The sequence below is a fragment of the Pristiophorus japonicus genome, chromosome 4 (genome assembly GCF_044704955.1).
Source record: "Pristiophorus japonicus isolate sPriJap1 chromosome 4, sPriJap1.hap1, whole genome shotgun sequence".
Taxonomy (NCBI): Eukaryota; Metazoa; Chordata; class Chondrichthyes; family Pristiophoridae; genus Pristiophorus; species Pristiophorus japonicus.
Genome location: NC_091980.1, coordinates 254,186,973 through 254,199,517, shown reverse-complemented (window position 1 = coordinate 254,199,517; position 12,545 = coordinate 254,186,973). Strand labels below are relative to the sequence as shown.

The following is a 12,545-nucleotide window of genomic DNA, read 5'->3' as shown; positions in this document are numbered from 1 at the left end:
GAGAGGACAACAATTGCCAGATGGGACTGCCGGTCCACCTCGGGAGAGAGGGGAGGACGAGGAGGAAGACGAGGACCTTGGGGAGGACAATCAGCCTAGTGATGAAGCCATGCCCCACGTCCCCCACACCACAGGAAAAGCCCCGTGATAGTTACGCAGCTGCAAAACTGTTGCGTCAGCAGCTCATAAATGAACGTTTTGTGTGAAGTTACGTTGGTGACAGTTACAGTTGCGTTACATTTCATCCTGGTCTGGTCATTGTTTGCAACCCTTGTATTGATGTATTACCTTGCGTTATTAGAAGACACTTCACAACAATTGTAAAGTTCAATAAAAAATTTTAATAATTTAACAAGTGATGTAAAATATTTTTTAACGAACTATAACACCCCTCCCCCCGCCCAAACCCCCCACAGTCAACAAAATCTTTTCAAGAACAATATAACAATAACACCCTCCCACTATCCCCAACAATCACCATTCAACACATTTTTAAAAATAATATACAGCCCCTCCCTACCTGCAGCCACGCTTCCCTCTAATTTTACTCCCCCCCCCCTCGTCATAACCCCCACTTTCCCACTTAATCCCTAGTAACGGAACCAAGACGTCTTGCAGCAGAGCACCTCGAGGGCTGCTGCTGTGGGGGGCGGGAGGAAGGGGGGTTTGATATTGGCACAATCGAGGAGAAGACGTTTGCGAAGAAACATCTTCCAAGTCAGAAGGAAGTTCTTCCTCCTGTCTTGCATCTGTTGTGCTGGATGGTGGTACAGCACCCGAAACTATCGCATGCTGCAAAGCATCAACAGAGTCAGTCGTTCGCCACATTGCCGCAACCATCTTGCCCCATGCCCTCCGTTATTCTGGCAGACAGTGTGGCAATGTTGCCGGTCAACCCACCGATCGCCTGGAGGAGCTCTCGATCTATGTCGACACTCACCCTCGACAGTGACACCATGTCCTCGTTGACATGTGCCCGTCGCAGCGACTGCCTACCTCGCCGACCCAACCTCCGCGGGGTCGGCATGAGCACTGGATGACTCGGAGTGCCCTGCAGCAAGCCGCTTGGCCCCGCTACTTCATCTGTTAAGGATGACGTGGCCGCAGGTACCACAGATGACCCTTCAGGTTCATCATCCTCCTCCTCAGTCGTATCTTGTTCTTGTTCTTCCCCCATGGTCAGCACAACCTGCAGCGGTTGGGGTGATGCTCCAGGGGTCTCCCGTTGGGCCTAGGGAGCTGGAAAACATAATTGAGGTGAATAGAAGAGAAACGGAGACATGAGAGTGCTTGCGCAGCACAGGCATATGTACGACGAGCAACACTACTGCAATAAATATGAACGAGAGATGTTACATATGATTAATGTGAGAGTACAGAAGCTGCATGCATAACATTACATCATTCATATGTTAAAATCAAATGGCATTAAATTACTTTACATTACCACTGGTTTACCACTGGTTACACATTACTCACATGGTGCAACAACGGGATCTGCACCACCACAGGTGGCAGAATGGTTATGTGTGCCTACTAAGGCACGCTCCTCCAGATCGATCATAGTGTGAAGGTCAGCAGGACCCCCTGCGGTCCGCCCCCCGCTCCGCCTGATTCTTAGATATCTTCATCTGCAAACGTGACAAGAGCATGGCATAATCTAATTGCCTAGGTACTATTACGGAAACACAACAGATATTGTAATCCACAATTAGTCACCTCACATGCGTTAATGTTATATGCTAATACGGTTTGTATCCAATTGATGCATGGTTATAACATCTACGTTCAGAGAAAATATTTAATAAGATCATGTTTAGGAACTTAATGCTTGACACCAACCCTCTTGCGTACAATATCCAGGAAAGGCCCCATCCACAGGCCGTGCTATTCAACGCCTGAGGGGAGGGAAGCAGTTTATTGGAATCGCTGGAGATCCCTGAGGCGGGGGAGGAGGGGGGGCGGTGAAATCAGGACTGCTGTTGAGCTGGTGAGCTCGGCAATGACAGGACCATGAGGGGAGGGGGCACCGTGTCCCTGGGCTGTGCTTGGAGACCTCTGTGTGGCCGGAGCTAATGTCCCAAAGTGTCCTAGGGCATACAGTGTGCCAGGGCAGCTCTCCCCCAGTCCAGGCTAGGTCACTGTGTGACTGACAGCAACCGGAGAGACTCACACAGTCTGGGAAAAGCTGACTGGCCCCCTCAACACTCAGTCGTGCCCCCATTCACTGACCTAACCAAAAAGAAGACGGTGCCCAAGTTAAAGAGTTGCTCACAGCACACAAGCAGCGATATAATTTAATAATTCTCCTTCTAAACTGAAGTGGCAGAAATGCCAAGTGTTTGCGGTGTTTCCAGTCATTCCTTTGGCCCCAATTTTTGATCAAAGCGTTTAAATAATAATTAATACTGTCGATTAAGTTTAAGGCATCTCAGCAACATTAGTGTAAAAGGGCACAGGTTCCGACCCCAATCCAAATCTTAACAGGGAAGCTACCCAAGATTACCCAGCCTAATTACAATCCGGCAGATTTACATTCTAATTAATGAGTCCGGGCATCATTACAATTATAAATTTAATAATTTAATACTTACTCTTGTGGATGAAACAAGATTGTTCCAGCGCTTGCAGCACTGGTCTGCCTCTCGTCTATCGTGGGCCACAGATGACACTATAGCGGCGATATCCACCCCTATTCGCTGGTATATCCGGGGGGGGGAGGGGGGAAGGTTTCCCACACCCACCCTGGGCTAATTGGCCCCACCGAGTCTCCACCTCATGGACTAAGGCCTCGCTTGCCTCTTCAGAGAAGGCTTTCGTCCTCCTTTTCCCTGCAACCTCTTCAACATTCTCTCCCGATTCCTCATGCTCCATCTCTATGTTATCCTTCAAATGCGACTCCACATAAGCCTTCCTTCTCTCTCTCTCTCTCTCTCTCTCCCTTTGTCTTCTGAGCATGCTCACATGACCCCTGACCCTCCCGAATCACGGGAAAAGTTCTTTGCCTGAAAAAAAACGCACATGCACAGAACGGCCGTTGCTATGGATGCCAGCCTTGCACGACTGAATACATTGCTATCGCCCATTTCACATCACTAAGGCTATCGCCCAAATTAAAAAGGTGAAACTAGTGGTTTTTAAAATGGGCGATATTCCAGCGATCCTGAAAAATAAAAAAAGCACTAATACTGGAAATATCGCCCAATCATAGTGGGAAGCCTAGCCCCAACTTTCTGTCAGTAATTTTGACTGTAGATCAGTGTCCTTTCTCTAAATTTGGCTGAGAATCTGTAGTTTGGGAACACCTACAATTGTCCATCTTTGTCTCAGCTCCCCTAACCCTTACAATATTCCGTGCACAAGCGCATGTTTCCTTTTTAATATGAAATTAGCTTGCAGTGCAGCTCAGTGCTTGTCACAAATATGCAATGAAATATAAGATCATTCATGCTATATTTTTTCTCGTTTTATGTTTTTTTTTAAAAAAAAATTAATTGAATTATTTTGAATTGCTGATACAGCTTTTAGAGTTGCGTACAATAGTCTCAAGCCTCTTCTGTTGCATTTTGCTGCAGGTCTAAATTGTTTAGAATAATAATCGTTTGTTCTAACCCCCTCCCTCCCCCCTCCCTCTTGATAGAGAGCATTTCCCACAACATCAATATTTCCATGGATATTGTCAATAGCAATAATGGGAGTGAAAAGGGCACTTTTTTCTGGCTTCAGTTTTGCTTCCCCAGTAATATGGCTAAAACTAGGAAAAGCCAGCTCCAGCGGATACTTGAGAGCTGGTCAAGACTGTCATTTGAACTAAGTCTTCATAGTTGATTTTTCAGTTTCTTAAACAGCTGCTTTCTCTCTTTTATTCACTCTTGCCTTTTGTTGTTGTTACAATAATGACCTTCCACTGAACAGTTTTACTTATATTGCTCAGTGACTGTGTTTCTAGTGGCAGAAGCCCGGCAGTGCCAGAATGCCAAACTGCATGCCTCAGGTCTGACTGAGTTGATGTATTTAGTGTTTTACCTGCGACAAATTTCCTGCCTTCAGCAATGTATCTATAATATATAGAAAAGCTCTAGAAAGTTGATTTATCACCATTTTCCTTTTATTGGCTTGACTTCTTATTCTAAAGTGGGATCTGCACTTTCATTTATTATCCAGGACCTCTAGACTTTAGGATTCATTTGTTCTACAAATTTTATTTTACGATTTTCTTCCCCCGCCTCCTGCTGTTGAGACAGGAGACTTGGGTACATGTTTATTTTTGCATACGCTTCTTTTGATGGGTCAAGCTACGAAATAATGCATTTTGAAGAGTTTAATCAACCAAACATGGTGCAATGGATTGGATTGGACCCGAGTTCAAATCCAGACCGATAGAATAAAAATTTCCTTTCTCTACTGGCTGCAAAGATCTCATACGAATTGAGTTTGACCAAAGTCAATCCAAATCCCAGTAGATGTGGAGCCATAGCACAAAAAAGCCCATAATTTGGCACTGAAATAACAATTTACTTCAGAAGAGGTTACAAGAATTGATGGTTCAGGTAAAAGAAATCTGTCTGTACACAGTGCATTTTCAATTCTCACAGTAGACACTCTGTTGGAGTAAAATTGTGAATCCAATGATGATTTTTGTCAAATTAGGTCCAAATTTTTAGCATTCTGTGCACTTGCACCATTAGCACCTGGAGTAAGATTACATAAGCTTTTTTGAATCACATTATTCTGGGCTGCACTCATGCTGAGATGTGATTTAGCAGACGCTGGTCGTCATCCAGTGCTTCCCCTAGAGAGTTGTTGCTCGTGCATTAACCTACTTAATGTTAGCCAAATCTGATCCTAATTCGATGTCCACGTTTGTCTATTTTCCAGCAGGCGCTACTGTGTCGCGAGCAAGGTAGGGAACCCTGGTTAATTTTGCCCTTCCTAACCCAGGGGCAATGAGGGCAATTATAGTTTTCTACTACCACATTGAACCTGAGAATTTGATGATTTTTTTTACTCCTTTCATTTTGCTCATTGCTACGCTACCTCCATTGTGGGCTGGCTGATTCTTCATAACCAGCATCACTGCTACTCTGTAATCGACTAAAAAGGAATCCCAAATCAAAAAGAGTGAGCCGGAGAAAAAAATTAATTATTCTTTCTTGCTCTGCTCCTGCGGAACAGAGAAGCTTCGCTCAGCTGTCTCAAATGAATCTGAATGATAGACAGTCTTAACTCAAACTCAATCCTTTTGCTTTCATGTTGACAACTTAAGCTAAGGGCTACCCAAAAGGTGTAAGGAACTAGTTAATGTGCAGAGTTAGTTTATGCAATACACTTAGAGAGCTGGCCTATTATTACTTAGAAGTTAGATGTAGTCCTTACTACTAGGGGGATCAAGGGGTATGGCGAGAAAACAGGAATGGGGTACTGAAGTTGCATGTTCAGCCATGAACTCATTGAATGGCGGTGCAGGTTCGAAGGGCCGAATGGCCTACTCCTGCACCTATTTTCTATGTTTCTATTCCATACTAAAGCTTCTTCTTTACAGATTTGGACGGCCATCGGCCATGGCAACAGCAAGAAACATAGAGTCGTCGGCACCACCACTTTCTCTGGAGTCCCTGGTTCAGCAAGCAAATGTGGCCCACCTTCCAGATAGCAGGCTGTCCTCTCTAAGCATTGAGCCAGAGGATGGGGGCTTCAAGGAGAGATTTGTGCTGAAGCTGGAAAACAAGTACAAATGTGAACATTGTCATCTTGCACTCTGCAATCCTAAACAGACCGAATGTGGCCACAGATTCTGTGGAAGCTGTATAAGGAACATTCTTAGGTAAGATCATTTATTAATTAGAAATTCTGATGTATAATTTTGGCTAAACAGAACTGATCCTTTTTCATGTATTGTGATGGTGATTTGTTTGCTGATGATGCAGTGACTATCTTGATTTTAAAAAGTCATTATTGAGCTTGTTCTATCTGAATAGATAATTTACAAATATTTTACAAACTATTGTGTGATATGGTGACAACAAAATACTTGAGCTGAATAAGGGAGTATTTGTCGCCGATAGTGCAGCCTGTCTTCAAGTATTGAATTACTGATAATTGACTTGTGCTTTAGAACTAATAGTAACAATCTAATTTCACTTAGCCATCATATAACTTGGTTTACCTTTGGGTCAGTACACGGTGTATTGTGCTAACAGCTGGAAAATCACAAGACCCAAAGGCTGTTGGGAAAATAAGCCATTTTGAACAAAAGCATATCTTCTGTTGTTGAAAATAATATATCTAGTTTTTCTAGTGACTTTTCTCAATAAATGCAGATCGGAAAGTCTTATACTGATGTAATTTAATACAAAGTAATATTTCTTGGAGATTATTACAGGAGTCATGCTTATGTGAATGGTAACCTAATGTGAAGTATATAGTAACAAATAGCGATAGAAAATGAGCGGCTCTGAGTCTGTAGGGATGGATGAACGCTGGAACATAGAGTTGATGACATTAGGAATGAAGATGTGGAATTATTCCCAAGCAATCCCCCACAATGTATTTTAGATGCAATTTAGAAACCAGACATGAATGAATATAACTTGAAAAGCGCCCAGACAAAGAGAACTAAAAGGGAAACGTTTCTTTTTAAATATGAGTTGTGTAACGAAAACATTATTACTTAATCATTAGGATTTAAATTATTGTGGTTATGTCTCTAGGAGTCCAAAACCAGTTTGCCCACTTGATGATCATGTGCCTTTACTTGAGAATACGGTAGGCAATCGAGTACATATTCAGTGTTTTTAAGTTCCGTTTTAATACCTAATATGGATTAGTAATATAACATGACATGTCATTTGTTATATTTTCAAAGGTTTTTAAGGACATCTGCTGTAAAAAAGAGGTCCTCTCACTTCAAATCTACTGCAGGAATGAGAGAAATGGTTGCAAGAAACAGCTACCTCTAGGAAAACTTGAGGTAAATGATATGATCCAACATCATTAACTTGAACATGGTCACCAATTACTGCAAGCTATTTTGATGCATATTTAGAAAAACAATGGACTTCAGTCTGATTAAGCTTTAATTTACGAAGTTGAAAAATTCTGAAGGATCTGTTGCGTCATAAATTGTTGCGATCACTTGTATAAGATTATCATTTGAATATATACAAAAGTCTCAATATTTGGACTTTATGACACAACTGGGTTGTTAGAGATATTATTCTGAGAATTGTATATAAAAAATTAAGAAAATATTCACATGACTTGCCGATTGGATGACGATGTGAGGTCTTATGCTTATTGATCCAAATTATGCTACATGTGAACATTGCCTGGATGGAATAATCTCTCTGTCAGTATTTATTTAGTTGTTTTCTTTCCTCACAAAGGGTCACTTACTTGAATGTCCTTATCAGGAAGTCCGGTGTGCACGCAGGGGATGTACGGAAATGGTGCAAAGGAAAGATTTAGCTGACCATTTAAATTCAAGTTGTAAATATCGGGAGCAAACCTGTAAATACTGCAGGAAAGAAATCACTATTGCAGAATTAAAGGTAAGATACTGCAATAAATTCATGCTCTTCTGATTCTTTATTGTATATCATTAGCAGTGTTCATTGTCAAAAACTTAACTGGACCAGCCACATATATACTGTGGCAACAACAGCAGGTCAGAGGTTGGGTATTCTGCAGCAAGTGTCTCACCTCCTGACTTCCCAAAGCCTTTCCACTGTCTACAAGGCTCAAGTCAGGAGTGTGATGGAATACTCTCCACTTGCCTGGATGAGTGCAGCTCCATCAACACTCAAGAAACTCAACACCATCCAGGACAAAGTAGCGCGCTTGATTGGCACCCCATCCACCATCTTAAACATTCACTCCCTCCATCACTGGCACACCATGCTGCACTGTGTACCATCTACAAAATGTACTGCAGCAACTAGCCAAGGCTTCTTCGGCAGCACCTCACAAACCCGCAATCTCTACCACCTAGAAGGACCCAGCAGGGGCATGGGAGCACCATCACGTCCAAGTGACACACCATCCTTACTTGGAAATATATCGCCGTTCATTCATCGATGCTGAGTCAAAATCTTGGAACTCACTCCCATACAGCACTATGGGAGTACCTTCACTACACGGACTGCAGCAGTTCAAGAAGGCGAATCACCACCATCTTCTCGAGCCAGCAACGCCCACATCCCATGAACGAATAAAAAAAAAAGTTTATCGTGTGTAATCCTTCAAGTTTATTGAAGAACAATTAGAATTGCGCTGAAAGTATTGGAGCAATTCAGTGTTACTGAGGTCAACTACATGCCACATTCATATCACTGTTCCCAATTCAGAGACTTGAACACACAAATCTAGGCTGACACTGCAGTGCAGTACTGAGGGAGTGCTGCACTGTCGGAAGTGCTGTCTTTCAGATGAGAGGTAAAATCGAGGCCCAGTCTGCTCTCTCAGGTGGACGTAAAAGATCCCATGGCACTATTTCAAAGAGGAGCAGGGGAGTACTCTCCAGGGTCCTGATGAATATTTATCCCTCAATCAACATCACAAAAGCAGATTATCTGGTCATTATCACATTGCTGTTTGTGGGAGCTTGCTGGGCGCAAATTGGCTGCCACGTTTCCTATGTTACAATAGTGACTACACTTCAAAAAGTACTTTGGTTGTAAAGCGCTTTAAGACGTCCAGTGATCATGACAGGCGCTATGTAAATGCAAGTCTTTCTTTACCCACCTTTGTAATTGGTGTCATGATTTATCCTTGGTTGCTCCTTTTAGTTTTATTAGTGTTAAATGCGTTTTAAACATTTGAGAAACAAGTCCTCTATGCAGTAAGGGTGAGTTCTCCTGTGATGGTCAACCTGGCCACTTCTTCACCTTGTGAAGCAGCTTAGGACGTTAACTACGATAAGAACTAGGAGCAGGAGTAAGCCATTTGGAGCAAGGGTAAGCCATTCGGCCCCTCGAGTTGTCATCGTGGCAACCCTCTTCTCGATCTTCCTCACTGCAATGCTCCATTTCACGCTCAACAAGCTCCCCGCTGGAGTGGAACTAAACTATAGAACCAGTGGGAACCTGTTCAACCTTTGTAGCCTCCAGGCTAGATCCAAGACCTCCTCCGTCATCGAACTACAGTACGCGGACGACGCTTGCGTCTGCGCACATTCAGAGGCCGAACTTCAAGCCATCGTCAACATCTTCAGCGAGGCGTATGAAAGCATAGGCCTTACACTAAGCATCCATAAGACAAAGGTCCCCCACCAATCTGACCCCGCCACACAGCACTGCCCCCCAGTCATCAATATCCACGGCGCGGCCTTGGACAACATGGACCACTTTCCATACCTCGGTAGCCTACTATCAGCAAGGGCAGACATCAATGACAAGATCCAACAATGCCAGTGCATCCTTCAGTCACCTGAGGAAGAGAGTGTTCGATCGTCGGGACCCTCAAATCTGCGGTCTACAGAGCTGTAGTGATACATACCCTCCTGTATGGCTCAGAGACGTGGACCATATACAGCAGACACCTCAAATTGTTGGAGAAATACCACCAACGATGTTGCCGCGAGATCTTGCAAATCCCTGAGAGGATAGATGCACCAATATCAGTGTTCTCGATCAGGCCAACATCGAAGCACTGACCACACTCAACCAGCTCCGTTGAGCAGGCCACATCGTCTGCATGTCCGACACAAGACTCCCAAAGCAAACGCTCTACTCAGAACTCCTACACAGCAAGCGAGCCCCAGGTGGGCAGAGGAAAAGTTTCAAAGACATCCTCAGAGCCTCCTTGATAAAGTGCAACATCCTCATCGACACCTAGGAATTCCTGACCAAAGACCGCCTAAGTGGAGGAAGAGCATCCAGGAGGGCGCTAAGCACCTCGAGTCTCATCGCCGAGAGCATGCAGAAATCAAGTACAGGCAGCGGAAGGAGTGTACGGCAAACCAGGCCCCTCACCCACCCTTTCCTTCAACCACTGTCTGTCCCACCTGTGACAGAGATTGTAACTTCCGTATTGGACTGTACAGTCACCTGAGAACTCACTTTGAGAGTGGAAGCAAGACTTCCTCGATTTCAAGGGATTACCCACCTTTGTAGTTGGTGTCATGATTTGTTCTTGGTTGTTCCTTTTATTTTTATTAATGTTAAATGCGTTTTAAATATTTGAGAAACAAGTCTTCTATACAGTAAGGGTGAGTGCTCCTATGATGGTCAACCTGGCCACTTCTTGATCTTGTGAAGCGACTTGGAACGTTTAATTACGATAAGAACTAGGAGCAGGAGTAGGCCATTCGGCACCTCAAGCCTGCTCCGCCATTAAATGAGATCATGGCTGATCTTCTACCTCAACTCGTTATATAAAGTCGCTATATAAATTCAAGTTGTTGTTGTGACGAGATGAGAAGAGCCCAGCTGCTTTTACACACGACCGAGCAATTGATCATAGAGGATTTGATGGAGGTCCTGCTCCTTCACAGAAAATGGTGTGTGATATGGTCAGACCAAAGCCATTGAAAGGGAAGAAAAAACTTTAATCCCCTCAACTGCTGTGAATTATTTTATCTTGTAGCGAAGTAATGATGGCCACTGAGATCCAGCAATGGTTTGAGTAATTTTATAAGAACACACCTGATCTGATTTCAGGCAAATGCTGTGGTTGTTTTTCTCTTACATAATACTTGACATTTTATTTCATTTATGGCTCTATTTCTTTGTAACCAGCCAGTGGTGGGGAGGTGTTAACCAAAGTGGCAGCAGTTTAATCACAAATAACTAATGCTTGGGTGAATCTATAACCAAAGAGAAGCTGTTATCTTATTATAAGCAGCCTTTACTGCCTCGAAAGAGAATGGTGTCCGACAGGGTGACTTTTGTTGATTTTGTACAAAGTAAGCACAGTGAGAACTAAACTGGGTTTTCATTCATCTTTAATGCTAACTGCCTCTAGTAAAAGCTGTTACATTGCACTTTTCTGTCAAACTTGAGACACCAAGGTAGACAATTTTCAGGGCCTTACTAAATCTATTTTATACAGGAATTCAGACAGTTGATTCCATATAAACTGTACATAAGCCTATATCATGCTGCATAAACGGTATACTTTTAATGCTTTCAACCAGTCACATCTTCAATTAACTGCTCTGTGTGGTAATCAGAGCTGTCAGCATCAAGGAAATGCCAGGGATGAAATTTATCATAGAGTGAGGCCACTTGGGTGAGGTACTGGGAGGCTGGTGCATCAAAATAAAATGTATTTTTTAAAATGCATGTGATGGAGACTCAACATTTCTGATCAAATGTCTTCCATCAGCCATCACTCTGGGTAGTTCTACAAGTAGTTTCTGTAACTAAATGAAAATAGCTACATTAAAAAAAATGCATATAAAAAATGTACGTGACTGGAAGTAAACAGCAAGTTAAAAGGCAGATGCACAATCTTGGATTCAGATAATGGGCTAGAATTTCCTAACAATCTGCCAGCTCCCGATTGCCACCCAAAAGACCGCTAAGATTCCCAAGATTATTGCCGGCAAACTTCTTCCAAAAAAAGAAAAAAATCCACCCAATGAAAAAAATGAGCGCTGCACCCCGATTCTTGGCGAAAAAGTGCAATTTTGGGTCAATTGGGCAGTTCTTAAAGAAAATGAGCGATAGTTAATAAATTTACTAAAAATTTACCCCTGCAGGTTGAGCCTAGGAGGAGAAAAACACAAAATATTTTTTCAAACAACGTAACATAAAAAAATCATTAAAACATTCTTAGGAGCCTTTTAATTTAAATCACCACAACAGAATTTTAAAATAATTAGTAAAAAAAACAATTATCTTTTTCTTGCAGAGCTACTCACCTACCGCCCAGCTCCACTGATTCTCGTGGGCATTTTTTTTTATACCTACGTATGAGTCACCGCTGGGCCAAACATCGTGCCAGGGCGATCTGTGGATGGTGCGCGCTGGCGGTCCGCTCCCCAGCGGTACCTTGAAACTGCCGGCGTAACTCAGCTGGGCAATTTCTCGCTGACCCGGTTATCACCCAAAACCGCCAATACCGCCGAGAAACCGGGCAGTGAACCACTGGAAATTCTAGCCCAATGTCTTTAAACGACTTCAGCAAACTATTTTGAGGAGGTTATTTGAAAAAATTGAAGGTTTCTCTTTCTTCTTCTAGAAACATGAAGACTTTGACTGTCCGTCGTTCCCAGTCCCATGCCCTAACAAGTGCAATACTTGTCTTCTGAGGGGAGAGGTATGTGGGTGTTTTTAAGTTCCTTACAGCACAGTTTTAAGAATAGGTAGCTGGACATTTCAGGTTACGGATTCAGTTAGTATGGAAGAAGAACTTTGACTGCAAAATATAACAACGTTTAGTTCTCCCATAAGAAAATCACCATGTAGAACGTATCCCTTCGAATGAAAGAGCAAGAGAGAAGCCCCTTTTGGTTGAAAACACGAGGGAGGACCTTTGTGACTATAAATTACCACTCATACAATGGAGTTCTGTTGTGAGACTTAGAATGTGCCTTCATTTGT

General features: G+C 43.0%; 1 protein-coding gene across 2 annotated transcripts in view; it reads left to right on the top strand.

The window, feature by feature from the left end:
• The window catches only part of traf3 (TNF receptor-associated factor 3), a 116,726-nt gene that overhangs the window by 71,900 nt on the left and 32,281 nt on the right, over nucleotides 1–12,545 (top strand). For both annotated transcript variants that reach the window (XM_070879338.1, XM_070879337.1), the window contains exons 2-6: nucleotides 5,543–5,824; nucleotides 6,711–6,765; nucleotides 6,866–6,970; nucleotides 7,386–7,550; nucleotides 12,184–12,261. In XM_070879338.1, coding sequence (XP_070735439.1) covers nucleotides 5,562–5,824; nucleotides 6,711–6,765; nucleotides 6,866–6,970; nucleotides 7,386–7,550; nucleotides 12,184–12,261 — 666 coding nt within the window. In that variant the 5' untranslated portion in view covers nucleotides 5,543–5,561. The remainder of the gene's footprint in view (nucleotides 1–5,542; nucleotides 5,825–6,710; nucleotides 6,766–6,865; nucleotides 6,971–7,385; nucleotides 7,551–12,183; nucleotides 12,262–12,545) is intronic.